This window comes from Antedon mediterranea, chromosome 3 (genome assembly GCF_964355755.1).
Source record: "Antedon mediterranea chromosome 3, ecAntMedi1.1, whole genome shotgun sequence".
Taxonomy (NCBI): Eukaryota; Metazoa; Echinodermata; class Crinoidea; order Comatulida; family Antedonidae; genus Antedon; species Antedon mediterranea.
Window position 1 is genome coordinate 27,665,035 of NC_092672.1, and position 22,343 is coordinate 27,687,377.

Below are 22,343 nucleotides of genomic sequence, written 5' to 3' on the forward strand. Positions count from 1 at the left end.
CTTGTAATTGTAAGTAGCAATATAACTTCATACTTTTAAGACAAATACTAAGTAGCCTATCTATTTACTCTATCCTCTTCAAGATTAAAACTTGTGATTAGGCCTATCTTGTTTAGATGATGAGTTCCATCCAATACACACACGAGGCATGTTGGCCTACTATACTTTGACACAATGTTAATCCGAATTAGTTTCTTCAACAGACGGCAGCGTCGGAGTAACGTTAATGGCACATCCAGCAGTTGTCGATATTTACAACAAAACTGACAATGTTAACATCTTTGTTTACTCCGGAGCTCTCTCTACAAACATGAGGCTACGACGTACTTGTAGTACTGGTGCAGCTGATGTCATTGGTCGACCTGTGTCTTGGTTTGACGGAAGTCCGTACCCAGGATCACACGTTTTGCCAACTATGATGTTTCCTGAGAATACAATGATTGAAACAGTTGCCGAGTTTGAATACCACGCCCTCATTGCCAAAATTCCAGGAGAATCTTCTTTCGCCAAAAGTGGTGCCTTTTCTGCTGACATTCTAGGGATATGGGCGTTGCCAAGTCAGTCTACAATTATCATCTTGGATACAAATGGTAATGTGGTCAATTGCAAACATTTCTCTATTGTAATGTTTTATTAGTAGGCCTACATCTTATAACGTAAGACATAATGTTTTAAATGATGACGGGTTTTTTAGTACTAGACCTACGCCATAACAGAAAATGTAAGATATTTGTAATTTTGATTTTGGCCAAAAAGGATCAAATTTACAAAATGTGTTATTACTTACTTTAATAAATAAAGGATTGTTGTACGCTGCTTATAAAAACTCCAAATGGAATAAAATAGACGGATATAGTATAGTTTCAAAGAAAAAAGTCAGGTTTTAGTGAATATTAAATTGCGTTTCCTTCTTCGTTTACTTATTTGTTATCATCTACATTTCAGCCAACGTTAAGCCTGTGGAGAGAACAGTTGTAGTTGGAACTGGTGATAGAATTATTCTCTCTGTAACCACTGACAGCAATACAACGGGACTAAGATGGCGCTATAATGGTGGTAACGGAATCAAAGAATGGAAAGACAAGGGTACAGTGATCATTGAGCATGCGCGAACCAAAGATAGTGGAATTTACGAATGCCACTTTCTAGCGAAACGAAATCAAGGAAACCATGCAATTATTCAATTAAATGTTAAAGGTAGGTTTTTAATGAAAGTATAAGAAGTTACAATTAAGACTAATGATGTATTTTAAAATCATACTATAATTATTGTTAAAGAGTTACTTGGTTGTTTTCATTCCATTATAAGTCATGTTGCATCGTCATTCTAATGATAAATGTTCGGTGTTCTGATACATCTTAATTCAGTAACTTCTTAGCTGCACATCATGAGTAGTTTAATAACTTAAAATAAACGGTTTTAACATCACTATGTATTTTGTTACAGATTGTCCATTGGGAAAATATGGACCTGACTGTGCATTAAATTGTCCAGTATGTTACAACGGAGGGATTTGTGACGCTCAGACGTCATTGTGTGTCTGTCCAAGTGGTTTCACTGGAAACGATTGTTCAGAGGGTTTGTTACTTGACAATTATTAGGTGTTGCATGTTTAATTATTTTTTCGTCTCAATATAATATAATAGCCCTAAACGTTTGTCGGTGCCAACATATTTGTACGTAATTTATAGCAAATGTGTGATGAAAGTGTTTTGCAACATGGTGTAAGCATTTACTTCGTCCATGTTTGCGTGTAGAAGTAGAAATCATTTCACACTTCATTCAATTCAATTCTAAACATTCAAAGGATGTTAAATAAAGCTTCATTTGTTTCAATTAGTATGTAATTCTGGATATTGGGGAGAAGATTGTTCTTTGAATTGTGACAATGAAGATAATGGTTGTAGAGGCAACTTATTCTGTCCTGCTTCACCACTTGGTTGTGCTTGTTTGCCGGGATTTCATGGACATGACTGCAATGAAGGTAATAAAGATGGAAATAGTTTTCTTTAGATATTCCTTGAAGCTAAGCAAAAACAACTTAAAGAACCAAACAATAAAATGAATCGACAGCATGACCAACATATTTGGATTGTCCAATTGATTTTAAATTTTGGGTCTTTGCTAATTTCATTACGGCCTAAATACACATGGACGGCAAGCTCTACCGTCCTGCTGCCATTTCACTGTCAGGCTAGCAAGATATTCTTCATCCACTGTATCTGTCAATCTAGCTTAAATATTAATAATATCGTATGGTAATTTGTAAATATGACAATAATTTATAGATTTTCATTTCAGTATGCAGTGAGGGTTACTACGGAGCAGACTGTAAGCAAGTATGCAATTGTCCAGCAGACAATTGTGACTCAGTTACAGGGTGCGAGATTGAATCATGTTTCCCGGGATTTCATGGACCTCAATGCCAAGGTAGGCTAAGCTCATCAGTTGAATTGTTCCATGATGACTTGTTGTTCGTTGTACTATAAGGAATAAACTTTGCGTATATGCTAAATATTGGAATACTCAAGTGTACTTCACTCTGCTTCCTCTCTAAAGTAAATTGATGTAGGCTTAAAAGATTGGAGGGTGAGTATAGTGAGAGTTAGGCGCTATCAAACTATCTTGATGGAAGAGGTTGAATACCGTAGACGGGATAGTTTAGACTAATAGCTAGCCAGACCTTTTAAGCTTGGGAAATACTATACAATTTTTTTTTTTTGCAGAGCATGTAAACGTATCTTGTACAAATGGTACTTTTGGACGTCTTTGTAATCAACATTGCCATTGTCAAAATTCAGATTCCTGTTATAGCAACGGCACATGCGCAGATGGAGTGTGTGACGAAGAATGGGGCGGTTATGATTGTCAAATAGGTAACTAACGGTTATTTTAATTTATTATTATTTAATTTTTTTCGATAACATTTTCTTGTGCAACTTGAAATTGTCTGCATTTTTATCTTAATTAGCATTACCATACCTCGAACATGGTCCTACATTGTATGTTTCGCCAAACCGTCGAGAGATTACAGTCAGCTGGTTTGATTGGGTATTTGGTCGGGATTTCGGAACTGGTCCAGTCGTATCCTATGAAGTATTATACAAGGACTCTATCAACGGGAACTACACAACGACTGGAGTTACAACGACTACTAAGTTTATATTGAATAAACTGAAACCAGGAAAACAGTATAACGTTGCTATCAAATGTCTAAAGGATGTTGATGGACAGATGACGTCTGGACCATTAAGTCCAGCAAGTGCTGTCTCAACCTGTAAATTATCAGGTAAAATACTACATGTAGACGTGTACTAAGTTAGTTTACTAGACGCATGACAGCCGTTCACAACTGGATATATACGCATAATAATGGTCATTTATTTGAGAACCACGTTTCTGATTGTATAGTATAGAGAATAGTAATACAGTACATAGATATAACATTCCCATTGTAATTAAAATTGCCTTCGTCAGGAAAATAAAATTACATTGACGTTCCTAACAATGTTATGCAAAACAATAAAACAAGGTCTAGCACACAATGTGGAGCTTTCGATTTGCGTCGAACGATGACCTATGAACTGTTACGTCATAATTCATCATGCGCAGAATAGGACATTTGAACGTGCTTTCTCACTCAATTTTCCAGGAGACGAACAGCGACATAATAATTGGTCTAGATTGTCACAAATTGAACGCCTCCTAATAACTAATATAACGTTTACAAGAACGTTTCTTTTTATTTCAGATGTGTAGACAAAAAGAAGCCAAAATCTTGTTATGTCTTTGAAAACTTTGTTAAGCCCATGTGCCATTAAGTGTTTAATTAATTATAGTAGTAAGTAGCCGTAGCAGGCTAAATATAACAATAATAAGTTTACGATAAAAAATAAATCAGCTCTTTAGAACAATATAACAGAATAATATCTAAATCAGGAGAAAGAAAGTTTTAATTACTGATCTAGTCGTCTATACTCAACGGAAATAAATTACATAATGCCTATAGGACTAAAGTCACAGATATGTAAAAGTAATTAACGTATTACGTTAGGTTGTTAAATTACAGCACTATTGCTTCACTAAACTTAACTATATAGATTAACAAAGTATTTAAAAAACACAAATTTTCAAAACCAGAGAACGTTGTAGTAGTACAATGCTCACATTATAATCTTATATAATCTTATAGTTAATAGTATAACGAAAATAATATTATAATATCATTTATAGAATGAAATAAATTTCTCTACATTATCGGCGTTCTTTTAAAGTATTTTTTACTGATGGCAGGTAACGGTAGTGCCGACAAAGATGTACGCTTTGGGATTAAAATGGAGTGAGTTGTATCACTTGTAATATTGTACTTACTAATATTCCATCAGACTGCATCACCCGCCATCCTTAATTTTTCTTGCTGAATTGCGAGCGGGTAAATCACAACGTATTTCAAGTAGTGATTGGGATAATATTCGATAACAAAAACACTTGCTAGAACATAGTTTGTAAGTATACCAAATGACACATATTCTTTGGTATACCATACTCAAGCAGCAAATCATTCCACTTGCATTGTACAGATGTGTATGTGCAAATGATTTGCATATTAATTGTGTTATAACGAAGAAAATTACAACACGTGATATTCACGGTAATGATAACGATAATGATGACAATGATAATGATTATGTTGAATATAAGGCTTGGTTCCCACTAGAGACGAAACCCACGGACGTCGGTTGTTTTTCTACGTCCTTGCGTTGCGACTCTAGTGTAAACCACGCTTAAATGATGTTAATGATATTAGGATGATTGTGGTATGATGACTGATGATTATGACGACGATAAGGATTTGGAATTGGAATTTTTTGGCTTTGGTAAAATTGAAGCCCGGTTCCCACTAGGGCGCAACGCAAGAACGTAAAGGCAACGCAAGCCTGTTGACTAATGGCAAGCGACAGTTCGAATAATCCATCGCTTGTGATTGGTCAACTCACGCTGCGTTACGTCCTTGTGTCGCGTCTCTTGTGGGAACAAAGCTTAAACATGGTAGCACTTTTTCGACGTTGGTATTGCCTTCACACATCCTTGATTTGCGCTAACAGGCCTATTACTATTATGGTTAGTTCGTTTTTCGAGTGTCCAATTAAGTATAGGTGTCTGTGAATAGGGATTAGACTTGTCCCAGTTTAGTATTTATAATCTTTGTTATGCTAGTCCAGCCATCGGCGTTTCTATTTTAGTCTGGAAATATTTGTATTTGTGAGCTCAAGTATTATACGTATGAAACGCCATAAGTGCCAAAATATTTATCTTTTTTGCTAATGCATTCGAAATAACCAAGACTAAATAGTAGAGATGTCTCTCTCATGTTGTGACGCTTTTACTAAAAATAGGCCTATGGGGAAAATGTCACCCTTTATTATGCTATTATCTCAGTTTTCATATTATTTAAAATATAAATTTTTTAATACAATTATAATAACGTGAGAGTGCCATTTCCGACCATCTAAGTGTCATATTTTCAAAATCGCCAAAACTCAGTCCCAACCATGGTGGAGGTTGGATTCACTACAATTGCGCCCCTCCCCTTTTCACAAAATCCTGGATGATTGTGAAGAAATCGGTATTGTTGAAAGAAACCACTTATCTACAGGCATACCACGTATTAACAGAGTCGTTTATGTTCTGCAAATCAAAAAACATTTAAGGTATGTTCATTTTGAAACCCGGATTCGATGAGGTAGGTGGAAAACCTCGGTGGCGACTGGAAAAGGGAGCCCAATCACCACACAAGAGCTGACGAAGTCTTGCTGACAGCTAGAAAAACATGTCTCGAAAAAAAAAAATACTACAAATGCAAAAAGACAACTGTACAAACAAATAATATTGCATCCATAAATTTAACCTCATTGACGGAGGTAATAAAGGTCTTACAATCAAGGAAGCATGTTTTGCAAAATAGGATTTAAGAATATGGATCCAGTCCTAGGTTCAACCAGTACTGTTAGTATTCTCACAGCCAAACATCAAAGGTCTAAGGTTACGAGCCCGAGTTACATAATTGTACAACTCATAATTATTAGTTTCGTCTGTGATGATGATTTCCTTAAGACTTTGATCATCCCGCTTTTTCACATGTGTAGGGATACCGCTCACTTTCACTTATACCTAATCTGGTTTACGTCTACAATACGGAAATTACTTTTAATGTAAATGTTTGTATTATAAAGCCAAACATTTTACCAAAGTTCTGTCAACCATTGCAATAAACAGGACAATTTACTGTAGTTATATTAACAGGAACAAATCAATACTCTAATGGTCCTACTTAAATTCAATATTGGATAACAATAAGTTTAAGATGTACTTCATAAATTCGTGATAAAATAAAGTCAACATTTAATATAGACATAATACCTGTGAGAACACTAAACACTTGATTAGAGCAGCCGGGCGTATAACTTTCTAGATTTTGATAATATTGTTCGATTTTGACAACGGGATAGTGCCTCTTTAACAATGTATTCAAATTTAGTGTGAATTTGCAACTAGAGCCGTATAAATACACCACGCCCACAGTATAATTTTCAGTAAGAGTTAGGCTGCCGCCGCATCTACAATCAACAATAACAACAGTTAGGCCTATGTGTTTGACAATGCATCTTTTTGTGTTTGTTCTCTTACGCCCGTATTCTTAAACCTTACTTTAGTCGTAGTTCGAAGTTCGACTTGGAAAAGTCGTAGTTCGAGCTATTACTTCAAATTCGATTCAAAAACGATGTAGTCGAAGTTTGCAGTTCGACTTAATGAAGTCGAGCTTCTAGTCGAGGTTACAACGGCTGGTGCAATACGTCTAGTAAATAACCAATCAGACGATCTCACGAAGGGCGACGACCCTGGATATGCCCCTGGATTTACTGAAGCGCAAAATATAAACATTCGCCGCGATAGGCCTAGGATATCTTTTTTATGTTTCACCGTGAAATTGAAATGCCGAAAATTTCCGAATTCGAACGATGTACCTTAGTTGCCCTTGTGGAAAAATACAAGGGTACATTAGAATGCAAAGAAAATAATTTCAGAATGATAGAAAAAAAGAACGAAGGATGGAGGGCTGTTGAACAAGAATTCAACGACACAGTTGCAGGGTTATCTGAGCATCGGTCGGCAGCTCAGCTGCGAAAATGCTGGGCTAATATAAAGGCCAAAGCTAAAAAAGAGGTTGCAGTGGCAAATCGCCAAAAAAAAGCAACAGGCGGAGGTCCACCTCCAGCGGAGCCTTCGGAAGAGGCTATGAAAATTGCTGAAATTATTCCTCAGCAATTTCATTCACTTGGAAACATTTTTGACAGCGATGGTATGTTATAATTTATACTTGCATGTCCTAACCTAGCTAGGCTATGGCCTAGTTAGGACCTAGCTTTATTATTAGCCCGGGCGTAATTGTATATATTTTAGCTTACCTAGGTCTAGGCCTACTGCTACAGCAGTACTAGCCTAGGCCTAGGACAATATAATCAATACTTTAAACTTCATCATTCATCGTCACCAACTATTGTTTAAATAATGTAACTAAACAAAGAAGGATGAATACATGTTGTATGCAAGATATTTACATTTATTTATGCACCTTATTGTGATGTACATCCAGTCAAGGGTATTTATTCTATATGCCTACATTCACATTCATATATCATCCATACTGAAGTAAATAACATAAGGAAAAGCCCTGAGTACACCTCCACTTAAAAGTATACAGTACCATGTACTGTAATCGTTCACATTCATATATACACATTTAAGTACACTATATAACAGCCATCCCCTGCATTGATAATTTTAGTTGACCTGTACTGTATGCCAAATATTTACATTCTGCATCTTATCACATAAAGCACAATGTTTTTGAAAGTTAATTAAGTTCTTTAAAAGCAACATCACGACGAACATTGTTAATAGATTATTAACATTACTTTTCTTTGTTTATATAGGTACAACAGTGATAATTCCCGTTGATATAGGTCAACAGAAAATTATAATAGAAGATGGGTCTATGGATGAAGAGATAACTAGCCTAGCTGGTTGCAGTACCATGCCACAAATCTCTAAGTTGACGGAACCTGCAAAAAAAAAGAAAAAAAATGATGAAATGATAAGAGATGAGCATGTTGTCAATATGCAATTAGTTGAACAACAATTACAGAATGCCAATAATGAGCATGAAAAAAAAATGGAGTTGATGGATAAACAAATGGAGTATGCATTGATCGAGCACAACTTCAAGGTGCAATTATTGAAATTAAAATTAAGGAAGGTAGAAGCAAAATTAAATGAATCATAAATTAGTCAACATACACTACAGTATTGCAATTTATATGTTCTAAATAATAATAATTAAGTTGTAAATAATAATAAAAACAATATATTGTTAATACTGTACTTTATTTAAAAAATTCTTAAATAATTAATATAATTATAATTACAAAACTAATTGAAATCATACTTTTGTGAAATCATATTACATAAGTTGTGTATAAATTTAATTAATTAGTATTTATAATTATTTGCACAAAATCGATATTTTAAAAAACATGTTTTTGCAACTAGGCCTACCTAGGCCTATTTATAAATATTTAAAGATTTAAAAATAGACTTGAACTAGTCTAGCCTAGGCCTATTCAGTATTTTATGCATCCTTATTTATTCTTTAATATTAATATATTTATAGATTATAATATAGGAAAGCAGTTTAGTTGCAATAGAATAAACAAATTCAACCTACACTACCTAGGCCTAGGCTAGGTTAATTATAATTTTATTAAAGTGTATTGTATTTATAAGTAGGGTTAGTCCTACTATTCTATTTTGTATGTTATTAATAATTATTAGTATAGTAGGCTAGTTGGCCCATATAGCCTCTACTAGTAGGCCCTCCTAGTAGTATGTTATGTTATTAATTAATTATTCATTAGTAGTAACTAGGCTAGGTAGTCTGTAGTAGGCTAGTACTCTAGCTATTGTGCTTTATTTACAGGCCGAACATTTTAACCTCAATAGAGGCTAGTACACCTCTCTGAGAATATCTACTACTAGGCCTAGACGTAGTCCGGACCTAAGCTATGCATATATCTATCCAGAGTAGTAGAAGGCCTTTTGAGGTAGTGTGATGCCTAGGTAGGCTAGGCCTCTAGTTAGCATGCTAGCTCTCATGACATGCAAACTGCCTCTTTTGATTACTGGTAACGTTATAATTGTTTTACTGTACTTACACATAAGAATATGATACTACAGTATAATCTATCCAAAATTTAACTTTTCACGTTGTTCATATCAAAATGTATTGCTATTAAATTACACAATGTACAGAGGAGAGTAACATGCATGTGTGCTTCGTTCGTCGTCGACTCCAACACAAGCATGATGATGGAAGAGGGAAATTATGTTACAATGTTTATGACGTACCTTGATGACGGGTGTCCTTATGTAAAATATTGGTCGATTATAGCTTGTCTGTAGACTCTACCAGCTAATGCATCCTCTACATTTTCATCACCATTAACTTCTTCATCGATTTCAATATCTACATCATCCCGTATAAATTCTACATTTCTTATAATGGTGATGTTGTGTAGGCAAGCTACAGCAACTATGGTTGTTAGGGTTGTTTCAAGCTTTAAGCGTAAATAATTTAAACAATTGAATTTACGCTTCCAGTTCCCAAACAACCGCTCAACTGAATTCCTGGTTCTAATTTGGGACCGGTTGTACCTCTGTTGAGGCCTCCTATCAGGATTGATAACTGGTGTCAGGAGGTACCTCTTGCACCCATAACCAGAATCTCCAAGTAGCACACCGTTGTGTACTCGACGTTCAAATTCTTCGCAAATTAAACTATTTTCAAAAATACGAGAGTCGTGCACGGACCCTTGCCATCTAGCCACAATGTCTCTAATCATTAGACGATGGTCACCTATAACTTGGACATTTATAGAAAAATATCCCTTTCTGTTCCGAAATAGTTCGGCTTCCTGTCCACCTGGACAAGGTATCCGTACGTGCGTGCAGTCGATACATCCGATTACATTAGGGAAACCAGCAATCGCCCTAAATCCTTGTTGAACGATATCTCTGCCATCACCCGTTGGAAACACAATCCACCTTCTATTCTCCTGTGCTAAAGCTCGAGAAACTTTTGCGATTATTCTGGAAAGGGTAGGTTGCGATATGTTTTTTGCATCCCCGTGCATTAACTGAAATGTTCCAGTAGCAAAATAGCGTAGGGCTACGCAAACCTCTAACAACGGTGGTATTGTTGGGTGACCACCACCTCCTCTTGTATCCTTACGTAAATCAAGAATTCCTAACAATTCAACAATAATCTCTTTAGAAACCCGATACCTTTGGACGAATTGGGAATCGTCATAATCAAATAGGGGGTTTGAACGATCTCTTATTACTTCAATTTCACGATAATTTAAGCGATCATATCGCTGAACACGGGCGTTGAATTGCCTCGCCATGGTTATTAAAAATGGCGGATCAAAATAAAGTCCAACTTAACCAAGTTAAGTCGGACTTCAACATTACAAAAAAAGCCATTTATGACACGGTGTTAAAAAACCCCAATTTGCATTATCAAAATAAATATAAAATAATATTGTAATGAGCTAATAAAAAACTAGACATTTCATAATTCAAAATGCAACAAAAGTGATACGTTTATTCACGACACCTTTTTTATAAACATCGTTTAAAAACCATTTAGTCGACCATTTAGTCTGCCCCATCCAGGACTAAAAAAATCGATCAAAATCCGTCTCGATTTAGTCGAGGTTGGCCTGAATTAGTCGGCGATTTAGTTGTAGTTCGGTTTATGAATTAAAATGACGTCATTTTTAAAGTTTTAGCTCGAACTACGACTAAAATCCGGTTTAAGAATACGGGCGTTAGTCAGTTTGGAACAATAACTTGTATATGGCCTTGTCTTGATATCAGTTTCATCTATCTAAGTCAATGTTTTACAGTATATTCCTTATGGCCAGGAATAGATGTGGTTATGTTTTCACGGTGCGCAATCAAAAATTACGCGGTCTACGCACGATTTAACGAAATCACGTTTGTAATCATATCTTCACATGCATATATCACGATTAAATAAAATTTGGTACTAATAAATTTCAGGTCATATTTCATCATATGACAATACAATTACGTGCGTAGCGCATATAACACATGCGTTCGCGCGCTTAAAATTGTCAAAATTTATTTTCGACGAAATTAGAGTACGTTTCAGGCAATTTTAAGCGTTTACAAAATTGCCATGAGTGCGCAGATTTTTTGCACGCGCATTGCGCGTTAAACCTTAATATCCACTCTTTTTTTCTGATTTCTGTTTTACAACATTTCTTTAATAATATCATCAAGAATATCCATGTAGGGTTTCTCTTTTTAGCTCTTGGTTTTCTCCTCTTGCCACCTTTTCTGATAATCTATAAGAGTTCCTTTTCATCTAACACCTCATTTAAAGCAATTGCAGCATCCACTGTAGTATTTTTACTCTGATCTACAGCTCACTATGTCGGTCGGTTGGTCGGATGGTTGGTCGGTCGGTTGGTCGGTCGGTAAACACTAAGTAAAATTTGAACCTGCGACTGCAGCCATGTATATGACCTTGTTTTTGTACTAATTGGGATATGGAAGACACTAACATTGTCTGTAGACAACTTGATTATGAAGGAAGTGTGTATACTAAAGAGTCAGGCAGTCGAACAACGGGACTTGGTGATACCTTTTCAAGGTTAACGCCCGTATTCTTAAACCGGACTTTAGTCATAGTTCGAAGTTCGACTTGAAAAAGTCGTAGTTCGAGCTATTACTTCAAATTCGATTCAAAAACGAAGTAGTCGAAGTTTGCAGTTCGACTTAATGAAGTCGAGCTTCTAGTCGAGTTGCACACGTCTGGGTAACAAAGGCTAAATATTGGCCAATGACAAGAGAGTATTTGAGGAACAGACGAAATTTTGCGCATTGATATCACTTTCCATTTTCTTAAAAAACCTTTTACGATATAAATGAAAAATAATTTTAATCGTTAATTATTAGAACAAGATCAGTATTAATTTAACAGTCAAGTACTTTTGATTAACAACAAACAAAATCTTCAAAATATATTTAGGAACCATGGCGGTACGGTAACTTTCATATTTTCTAGGCCTCCAACAAAGTATGATCGCGACGAACCACGCACTTCATAGCGTGACAAGAAAGCGCTAGGCCCCCTAAACATTCCATCGCGTGGTGAATTGCCGCATCTCCCATTGTCGCTATGGCGTGACGTAGTTTAAGACGGACTTGCGCGAAGAAAATAATGTAATTTGTATACAGTTGTAAATAAAGATGATTTTCATTATTATAACTTATACCAATGTATATTTAATTAAGCTAATATAAATATAGATATTTCATTCTTCAATATCTGGCCAATATAACCACCCAATGACTGTTACGTTTTTAATAAACATCGTTTAAAAACCATTTAGTCGACCATTTAGCCTGCCCCCTCCAGGACTATAAAAATTGATCAAAATCCGTCTTGATTTAGTCGAGGTTGGCCTGATTTAGTCGTTGATTTAGTTGAAGTTCGGTTTATGAATTAAAATGACGTCATTTTTTTAGTTTTAGCTCGAACTACGACTAAAGTCCGGTTTAAGAATACGGGCAATAGTAACGGCTACGGATACTATTGCCAAGGAACTGAAACACATCTTTAAAATTGTTCTGAAAGATACCAGGGGTACTCTTCTTGTGATTATGTTTTAATTACCTGTTCAAGAAAGTTAATTTGCTGTTTTTTGTGTTATTTGTAATGAACAATAACTTTCAATTGTCAGAGTTGACAGAGGACAATTGAAGCCTACTTTACAACGCATACACACCTATCCAAGGTGGCAAATGCACAAAAGAAATGTTATTTAATTAACTTTACGTAAGTGCTGCATAGGCAGGGTAGATAGAAAAAATCAAAATCAAACAAATTTAAAACTGCTTCAATATAAATTTATTAATACGACATGCTTCGGGAATAGCCCATCATCAGGTGAAAAGAATTGTAAGAAAGGATAACTTGCATAAAAACAATCACTGTTGATTGAACGAGTTGTACTGTGCATCAGTCTCGTGTCTAAATAAAGTCACAAAATTACATATAAAACAAATCGGCTAATCAAAGATGTTAACATACAGAAGGAATAGTTATAAAAACACTCCAAAGCTATAGGGTACACTATAGAAATATTTTCTTATTATAAAGCAGAAAACTTAACATAAACTTCAAGTGTGAATAATTGTTAACAAATGAATGTCCTTATTCATAGGATGCTAAGTGAGAACTAAATGTACAGTATGCGGTCACAAGTATTTATTTTATGTGTAGATTGTAATTTGTTCTCGTCCGTTAACTGGCAAACTTTTCTTATAGACTTCAAGGTATCAGATGACTATTCGAATGTATTAAAAAAAATCATATTCAGGAGCGGATCTAGGATTTTGATAAAAAGGGGACCGATATGGGAAAATAATCGTCTAGGTTTTTTTTTTTCTAAACGCCCGGAGACAGCATCTGAGGCGTTTTGACCGGTCGATTCTTGTTATATAATTATCTGAATAGGCCTATAGTGGGTTTTATAGACCATATTTAATATTCGAAACTGTTTTTTTTTGCGCCAATAGCCTAAAGCCTGTTTTTTTCTGTCGTTGAAACGTTACGGCTAGTTGCGTTAAGTTGCGTTGAACTTTCACATCGTTAAAGTTGAAGATAAATAACGATGATCGAGTCAGACCGCGAATATTTACACAATTTTACATGATCGTTCATTACATAGTTTCTTGTATCTCTCGAGCGTTGCTGGATGGGACACGCGGAAGTATTACAAAAGCAATGCCGGCCACGCGCAGCCGGCCGGGCCGCGATTTTTGTTTTCGTACATAAGTTGGGGACCCCTCATGAAACGTCACAAAATAAACATGAATAATTCATCAGTTAAATTTATTGTTTCCGTGTGCACCCAAGCGTATAGCAACAAGAAGTGATTACACGCACAACTAAACTGCGATACGATTCTTTTTACAGTAGGCCTAGGATTCTAGGTCAATTCACGTGATTGCCTTCGCGCACTCTTCTTCACACACACCACTATGCAAAATGTGTCGAGGCTAATCGACAGCTAGGCAAGACATTAAACTAAGTAGTAATTGGACATAGCCCAAAGAAAGCTTAGACCCACAAGAATAAAAAATGTGTATAATTTGTGTAGGCCTACTGTAATTTTTTAATTCTGCTATTTTATTATCAAACAATATGCATGTACTCAAAGGAACTTTAAAAATGCGCGTATATGAACACATGAGATGGGAAGATTAGACCCACGAGAATAAAAAATGTATTTTTGTGTAATGTTTATTGTTTAATTTTGATGACTTATTACTCGGACTGTGTCATAACTAACACACACACCTCACACACACCATGGAGTAAACTCCATGCACACACCCACACTACTAGAATAGAAATGGGTTTAGAGACTAATAATTAGGCCTAATAGTATTAATAGAAACTATAGTTTTAACACGTAATTCTTTAGTAATAAATTATATTAAAAACACCATAAACTAAAGGCTGATTATTTCGACAATCCACACAAAACGTCGCTATTCTTTTATGAAATCCCACGCGGCAAACACAGCGGAGATTAGGCCTAGAATCGTACCGCACTTGTGTAATCACTTCTTGTTGCTATACGCTTGGGTGCACACGGAACAAGAAAATTTAACCGTGTGCACCCAAGCGTATAGCAACACGAAGTGTGATTACACGACACAACTGCGATACGATTCTAGGCCTATCTCCGCTGTGGTTGCGGCGTGCGATTTCATAAAAGAATAGTGGCGTTTTGTGTGGATTGTCAAAATAATCAGCCTATAGTTTATGATAGTGTTTTTAATATAATGTATTACTAAAGAATTACGTGTTAAAATTATAGTTTCTATTAATACTATTAAGCCTAATTATTAGTCTCTAAAGCCCATGTCTATTCTAGTAGTCTGTGTGGGTGTGACGTAGTGTGTGTTACTGTTAGCTATGACACAGTCCGAGTAATAAGTGATCAGCAAAATTAAACAATTACATTATACAAAAATACATTTTTTATTCTCGTGGTTCTAATCTTTCCATCTCATGTGTTCATAATTCAACGCGCATTTTTAAAGTTCCTTTGAGTACATGCATATTGTTTGATAATAAAATAGCAGAATTAAAAAATTACGGTACACAAATTATACACATTCTTCTAGGGTATTGCTAAACTGCGCAAACTGCGCAAACACTGCGCAAACAACAAAAAAAGCTGCGCAAACCTCTTTCAAAACAATTATTATTGATTAGAACACAACTAGAACTATATAGGGAGTCAATTTATGAGAAAAAAAAATTTGAAATTCCTTTAAATTTGCCTTTTTTTGGGTAAAAAACTTCAATTTTTGGAAAAATTACTGATTTCACAGCGCAAACAACAACAAAAAGCTGTGCAAACCTCCTTCAAACCAATTAATATTTATTAGAACACAACTAGAACTATATAGGGAGACAATTTATGGTAAAACAAATTTGAAATTCCTTTAAGTTTGCCTTTTTTTTGGGTGAAAAACTTCAATTTTTGGGAAAATTACTGATTTCACTGTGCAAACAACAAAAAAAGCTGCGCAAACCTCCTTCAAAACAATTAATATTGATAGAACACAACTAGAACTATATAGGGAGACAATTTATGGTAAAAAAAAATTGAAATTCCTTTAAGTTTGCCTTTTTTTGGGTGAAAAACTTCAATTTTTGGGAAAATTACTGATTTCACAGCGCAAACAACAAAAAAAGCTGCGCTCAAACCTCCTTTAAATCAATTAATATTGATTAAAACACAACTAGAACTATATAGGGAGACAATTTATGGGGGAAAAATTTGAAATTTGCGCAGGTTTTTTTGTTGTTTGCGCTGTGAAATCAGTAATTTTCTAAAAAATTGAAGTTTTAACCAAAAAAAAGGAAAACATAAAGGAATTTCAAATTTTGTCCCCATAAATTGTCTCCACATAGTTCTAGTTGTGTTCTAATAAATATTAATTGGTTTGAAGGAGGTTTGCGCAGCTTTTTTTGTTGTTTGCGCTGTGAAATCAGTAATTTTCCCAAAAATTGAAGTTTTTCACCCAAAAAATGGCAAACTTAAAGAAATTTCAAATTTTTTTTCTCATAAATTGTCTCCCTATATAGTTCTAGTTGTGTTCTAATCAATAATAATTGTTTTGAAGGAGGTTTGCGCAGCTTTTTGTTGTTTGCGCAGTGTTTGCGCAGTTTGCGCAGTTTAGCAATACCCATTCTTCTATGGCCTATGTCTAATTACTACTTAGTTGAATGTCTTGCCTAGCTGTCGAATAGCCTCGACACATTTTGCATAGGTTGGTGTTTGTGTGAAGAAGAGTGCGCGAAGGCAATCACATGAATTGACTTAGAATCCTAGGCCTAGAAAGAATCGTATCGCAGTTGTAATCACTTGTTGCTATACGCTTGGGTACACACGGAACCAAAAATTTAACTGATGAATTATTCATGTTTATTTTGTGACGTTTCATGAGGGGGTCCCCAACTTATGTACGAAAAAAAAAATCGCAGCCCGGCCGCATTTTTTATTTTCGTAAGTTGTTCCGTGTGCACCCAAGCGTATAGCAACAAGTGATTATTACAACTGCGATACGATTCTTCCTAGGCCTATGATTCACGTGATTGCCTTGGCGTACTCTTCACACACACACTACCACCATGGAACTATAATATATTATAGTTCCATGCTACCACTATGCAAAATGTGACGAGACTAATCGACAGCTAGGCAAGACACATTCAACTAACTAGTATTGGTCATTAGCCCAAATAAAGTTTAGACACACGAGAATAAAGAATGTGTATAATTTTGTGTACTGTAATTTTTTAATTCTGTTATTTTATTATCAAACAATATGCATGTACTCAAAGGAACTTTAAAAATGCGCGTATATGAACACGAGAATAAATTTTGTGTAATGTAATTGTTTAATTTTGCTGACTTATTACTCGGAGTACCTAACACACACACCCACACAGACTACTAGAATAGACACGAGCTTTAGAGACTAATAATTAGGCCTAATAGTATTAATAGAAACTATAATTTTAACACGTAATTCTTTAGTAATAGATTCTATTAAAAAAAAACAAAAAAACTAAAGACAGATTATTTCGACAATCCACACAAAACGCCGCTATTCTCTTATGAAATCGCACGCCGCAAACACAGTGGAGAATCGCCTACTAGGCCTAGAATCGTATCGCAGTTGTTCTTGTTGCTATACGCTTGGGTGCACACGGAGCAAGAAAATTTAACTGATGAATTATTCATGTTTATTTTGTGACGTTTCATGAGGGGGTCCCCAACTTATGTACGAAAAAAAAAATCGCGGCCGGGCCTGCGTGAAAATTGAAAAGATGTGTTTATGCAAGGGTGTGTAGAAAGCGATGACCTCAAATTGGACGACCCCAACCAGGGGCGGATCTAGAATTTTGATAAAGAGGGGGCCGATATGGGAAAAATAATCGTCTAGACGTCCGGAGATAGCATCTGAGGCGTTTTGGCCAGTCGATTCTTGTCATATAATTATCTGAATATAGTGGGTTTTATAGACCATAATAGCCTATACGGAACTGTTTTTTTTTTGCGCCTAAAGCCTGTTTTCCCGTCGCGAATTTTTACACAATTTTTACGCGATCGTTAATGGTTTCTTGGTTCTTTCAACGTTGCTGGGACACATTGACGTGAAGTTTTGCAAAGCCAAGGCCGGTCACGCGCAGCCGGGACCGTGTGAAAATTGAAAAAGTTACGGGTTTTGATGCTTCAACCCAGCCGGCTTAGGACATGTTTTCGCTGATATCTTAATCTAGTTTTTACACTAAAGACAAACATTAAATTGAATTGTTTTAATATTAAAATTTAGTTTTACTTACACTTGTTATTTTGAAATATCAGACCTTAAAATAGTACAAAAAACATCGTCACGTTGTAAAAAATCAAGAATTATCAGCGCGTACGTATTTTTTCACAAACAATGATGACGTAATTTATGAACTATTTGATTTTTTACCGATCGTAACGTTGAAGTTGAAGTCAGTTCAACCATGGATTAAAGAATAGAAGGATATGCATCGACGGTGACATCAAACGATTTTACAACGCGCTTGCCTATACTAAAGCACTGCTGCCAATCAAACAAACACGCTCATTGAACTCCGTGTCTCTAACCTCGGCCCTCTGTAAAACGCTGCGAATCAACTGTTACATTTTTTCAGACCAAAACGTAACCATGTAGAAATCGTATGCGCAGTCTGAATGTTCTATTGACATGTCTGCATCGATGATTAATTGACAAAAAAAATATATTGCTGAATAATTCTGTTTTAGTTTCATCACAATCGGACTATGAAAAGTTCACTTTCTTACGACTGGTAATTTTAAGTAGTTGGTAATACAGTATTAATAAAATATGCAATTTTTATATTTGAATTATCATTATTTGCCTGCCATCTTCTGTCATTAAAAATTGCGTTAATCTATAGAATATTAAATTATGCATTTGACCATGTATGTTGTTAGCGTGGCCGGTGTTCACACATACAACAATCGTGTTTTTAATATATGGCTAAGCAGTGGTTTCTTCATAAATCTCCTTAATTATCGATGTGATTATATTTAAATTGTAGTGCCTGGTGATTGGCTAGTGGTTATGTCATCCACATCACATCCAATCACCGGGTCTAATTGAATGAAAACAGCGATCCCTGATCCAGGATTGGCTGGCTATGTATAGTTGCGATTCGTTACCTAGCGGTCGTTTTGAAAAGTACACGCAGGGCAAACTTAATCACGAACAAACGAAGTACCTATTATTATTCACACAAGAAGTAAGACAACGGTGAGTATATAGATCATGATTAGGCATACACGTTGTATCTACTACACTTAAGATTAGCCTAGGCCTACCTAGGCAGTATCAATGTCGGCAAATCATATGGTTTACTAGTAAGCCTAGAAGGCCTAGGCCTAGTATCCTTGCTGATTTTGTAATTTTACATGTAGGCTGAGACAACAAATAGTTATTGTCTCAGATGTAGGGCTACTACAGGTCATAAAATGCTACTTTAATGTCATAAAAACATTAGCGTAGATCAATCACGACAGAAACCTATACTAATTACAATTATCCCAGCAAACACATAACGTTATGACAACATTCGCGAACGTTATTGTTTGGTTTTCGATAATAACGTTACAAAAGTACATTGTCACAACGTCATTAAAACGTTACATAATGTGAATAAAATTACGTTAATACAAAAACGTTTTCACAACGTTTTATTTACGTAATTGAGAAACGTTTGATTATTGTTGTATAGTAACGTAACATATTCACGTTTTAATAACGTTTACATGTGACAATTATATTACGTTCAGACCTAACGTTTGAAAAATACGTTATAAAAACGTAAAATACAAACTATAAAATAACGTTAACTTAAGATGTAATAATAATGTTATAAAAACGTATTATAATAACGTAGTTTTTATGTTATTCATTAACGTAACATTTTGACGTCTTGATAACGTACCAATATAACATTTATACAACGTTCAAGAGAAACGTTCAGAAATACGTTATACGAACGTAAAATACAAACTATAAACTAACGTTAATTTAAGATGTAATAATAATGTTATAAAAACGTATTATAATAACGTAGTTTATATGTTATTCATTAACGTAACATTTTTACGTCTTGATAACGTATCAATATAACATTTATACAACGTTCTAGACAAACGTTCAGAAATACGTTATACGAACGTAAAATACAAACTATAATCTAACGTTAATTTAAGATGTAATAATAATGTTATAAAAACGTATTATAATAACGTAGTTGATATGTTATTCATTAACGTAACATTTTTACGTCTTGATAACGTACCAATATAACATTTATACAACGTTCAAGACAAACGTTCAGAAATACGTTATACGAACGTAAAATACAAACTATAAACTAACGTTAACTTAAGATGTAATAATAATGTTATAAAAACGTATTATAATAACATAGTTTATATGTTATTCATTAACGTAACATTTTTACGTCTTGATAACGTACCAATATAACATTTATACAACGTTCAAGATAAACGTTCAGAAATACGTTATACGAACGTAAAATACAAACTATAAACTAACGTTAATTTAAGATGTAATAATAATGTTATAAAAACGTATTATAATAACGTAGTTTATATGTTATTCATTAACGTAACATTTTTACGTTTTGATAACGTATCAATATAACATTTATACAACGTTCTAGACAAACGTTCAGAAATACGTTATACGAACGTAAAATACAAACTATAATCTAACGTTAATTTAAGATGTAATAATAATGTTATAAAAACGTATTATAATAACGTAGTTTATATGTTATTCATTAACGTAACATTTTTACGTCTTGATAACGTACCAATATAACATTTATACAACGTTCAAGACAAACGTTCAGAAATACGTTATACGAACGTAAAATACAAACTATAAACTAACGTTAACTTAAGATGTAATAATAATGTTATAAAAACGTATTGTAATAACGTAGTTTATATGTTATTCATTAACGTAACATTTTTACGTCTTGATAACGTACCAATATAACATTTATACAACGTTCAAGATAAACGTTCAGAAATACGTAATACGAACGTAAAATACAAACTATAAACTAACGTTAATTTAAGATGTAATAATAATGTTATAAAAACGTATTATAATAACGTAGTTTATATGTTATTCATTAACGTAACATTTTTACGTTTTGATAACGTATCAATATAACATTTATACAACGTTCTAGACAAACGTTCAGAAATACGTTATACGAACGTAAAATACAAACTATAAACTAACGTTAATTTAAGATGTAATAATAATGTTATAAAAACGTATTATAATAACGTAGTTTATATGTTATTCATTAACGTAACATTTTTACGACTTGATAACGTATCAATATAACATTTATACAACGTTCAAGACAAACGTTCAGAAATACGTTATACGAACGTAAAAAACAAACTATAAACTAACGTTAATTTAAGATGTAACAATAATGTTATAAAAACGTTTTTTAATAACTTAGTTTTAATGTTATTTATTAACGTAACGTTTTAACGTCTTAATAACGTACAAGTATAACACTTATACAACGTTTAAGACAAACTTTGTGAAATACGTTGTACAAATGTAAAATGCAAACTATAACATAACGTTAATTTAAGATGTAATAATAATGTTATAAAAACGTATTATAATAACGTATATTTTATGTTACTTATTAACATAACATTTTAAAGTCTTGATTAACTCCAAATATAACATTTATACAACGTTCAAAGCAAACGTTCGGCAAACACGTTGTAAAAACGTAAAGTACAAACTATAAAATAACGTTATTTTAAGATGTAATAATAATGTTATAAAAACGTATTATAATAACGTATATTTTATGTTACTTATTAACATAACATTTTAAAGTCTTGATTAACTCCAAATATAACATTTATACAACGTTCAAAGCAAACGTTCGGCAAACACGTTGTAAAAACGTAAAGTACAAACTATAAAATAACGTTAATTTAAGATGTAATAATAATGTTATAAAAACGTATTATAATAACGTAGTTTTTATGTTATTTATTAACGTATCATTTTAACGTCTTGATAACGTACCAATGTAACATTTATAAAACATTCAAGACAAACGTTCAGATAATTTTAGATGTAATGCAAATGTATAATATTATCATCACGTAGTATTTATGTTATTTAGTAACGTAACATATTGTGTTTTGATTATTATATTAGATTAGTATTTTTTATATTAAATAATGTTTTTGAACACATTTACGGCCGGCATCTTGTTGGTTCCCCCTCCTGTTGGAATCACTTTTTAGTCTGGAGTACGCCCTCTCTGGATAATTTAACGGGTTTGTTGATCGCGCCCTCAATTTAAGAGTTATTTTGAACAACAATCTTAATAACAATTACTTAAATTTTACGCTATTAGAAGCGCAAACAAATGACTATTTTTTATAAATGTCTCCTTCAATCTGTGCGCGCGTCTTAAAAAAAACAAACTTACATTAAATTAGGTTTTTTACTATAT

General features: G+C 34.0%; 2 protein-coding genes across 2 annotated transcripts; one reads left to right on the forward strand and one right to left on the reverse strand.

Annotated features, from left to right (window-relative positions):
* Positions 1 to 259: 259 nt before the first annotated feature.
* Positions 260 to 4,184, forward strand: LOC140043789 (uncharacterized). The gene is made up of 8 exons (XM_072088264.1): positions 260 to 590; positions 946 to 1,197; positions 1,448 to 1,579; positions 1,842 to 1,985; positions 2,303 to 2,431; positions 2,728 to 2,877; positions 2,973 to 3,290; positions 3,753 to 4,184. Exons 1-8 carry the CDS (start codon positions 311 to 313, stop codon positions 3,758 to 3,760), a joined length of 1,413 nt encoding a protein of 470 aa, XP_071944365.1. The 5' UTR covers positions 260 to 310; the 3' UTR covers positions 3,761 to 4,184.
* A 5,299-nt stretch (positions 4,185 to 9,483) lies between these two features.
* LOC140044244 (putative nuclease HARBI1) lies at positions 9,484 to 10,524 on the reverse strand. Its single transcript, XM_072088722.1, has one exon. It carries the CDS (start codon positions 10,522 to 10,524, stop codon positions 9,484 to 9,486), a length of 1,041 nt encoding a protein of 346 aa, XP_071944823.1.
* Positions 10,525 to 22,343: the final 11,819 nt, after the last annotated feature.

What these genes read in the sequence shown, in the direction of transcription:
- LOC140044244 (XM_072088722.1), bottom strand. Translation starts at nt 10,524, where the DNA reads ATGGCGAGGCAATTCAACGCCCGTGTTCAGCGATATGATCGCTTAAAT.
- LOC140043789 (XM_072088264.1), top strand. Translation starts at nt 311, where the DNA reads ATGAGGCTACGACGTACTTGTAGTACTGGTGCAGCTGATGTCATTGGT. An exon ending in TATCATCTTGGATACAAATG is followed by an intron (nt 591 to 945) that starts GTAATGTGGTCA and finishes TCTACATTTCAG; the next exon opens with CCAACGTTAAGCCTGTGGAG. An exon ending in TCATGGACCTCAATGCCAAG is followed by an intron (nt 2,432 to 2,727) that starts GTAGGCTAAGCT and finishes TTTTTTTTGCAG; the next exon opens with AGCATGTAAACGTATCTTGT.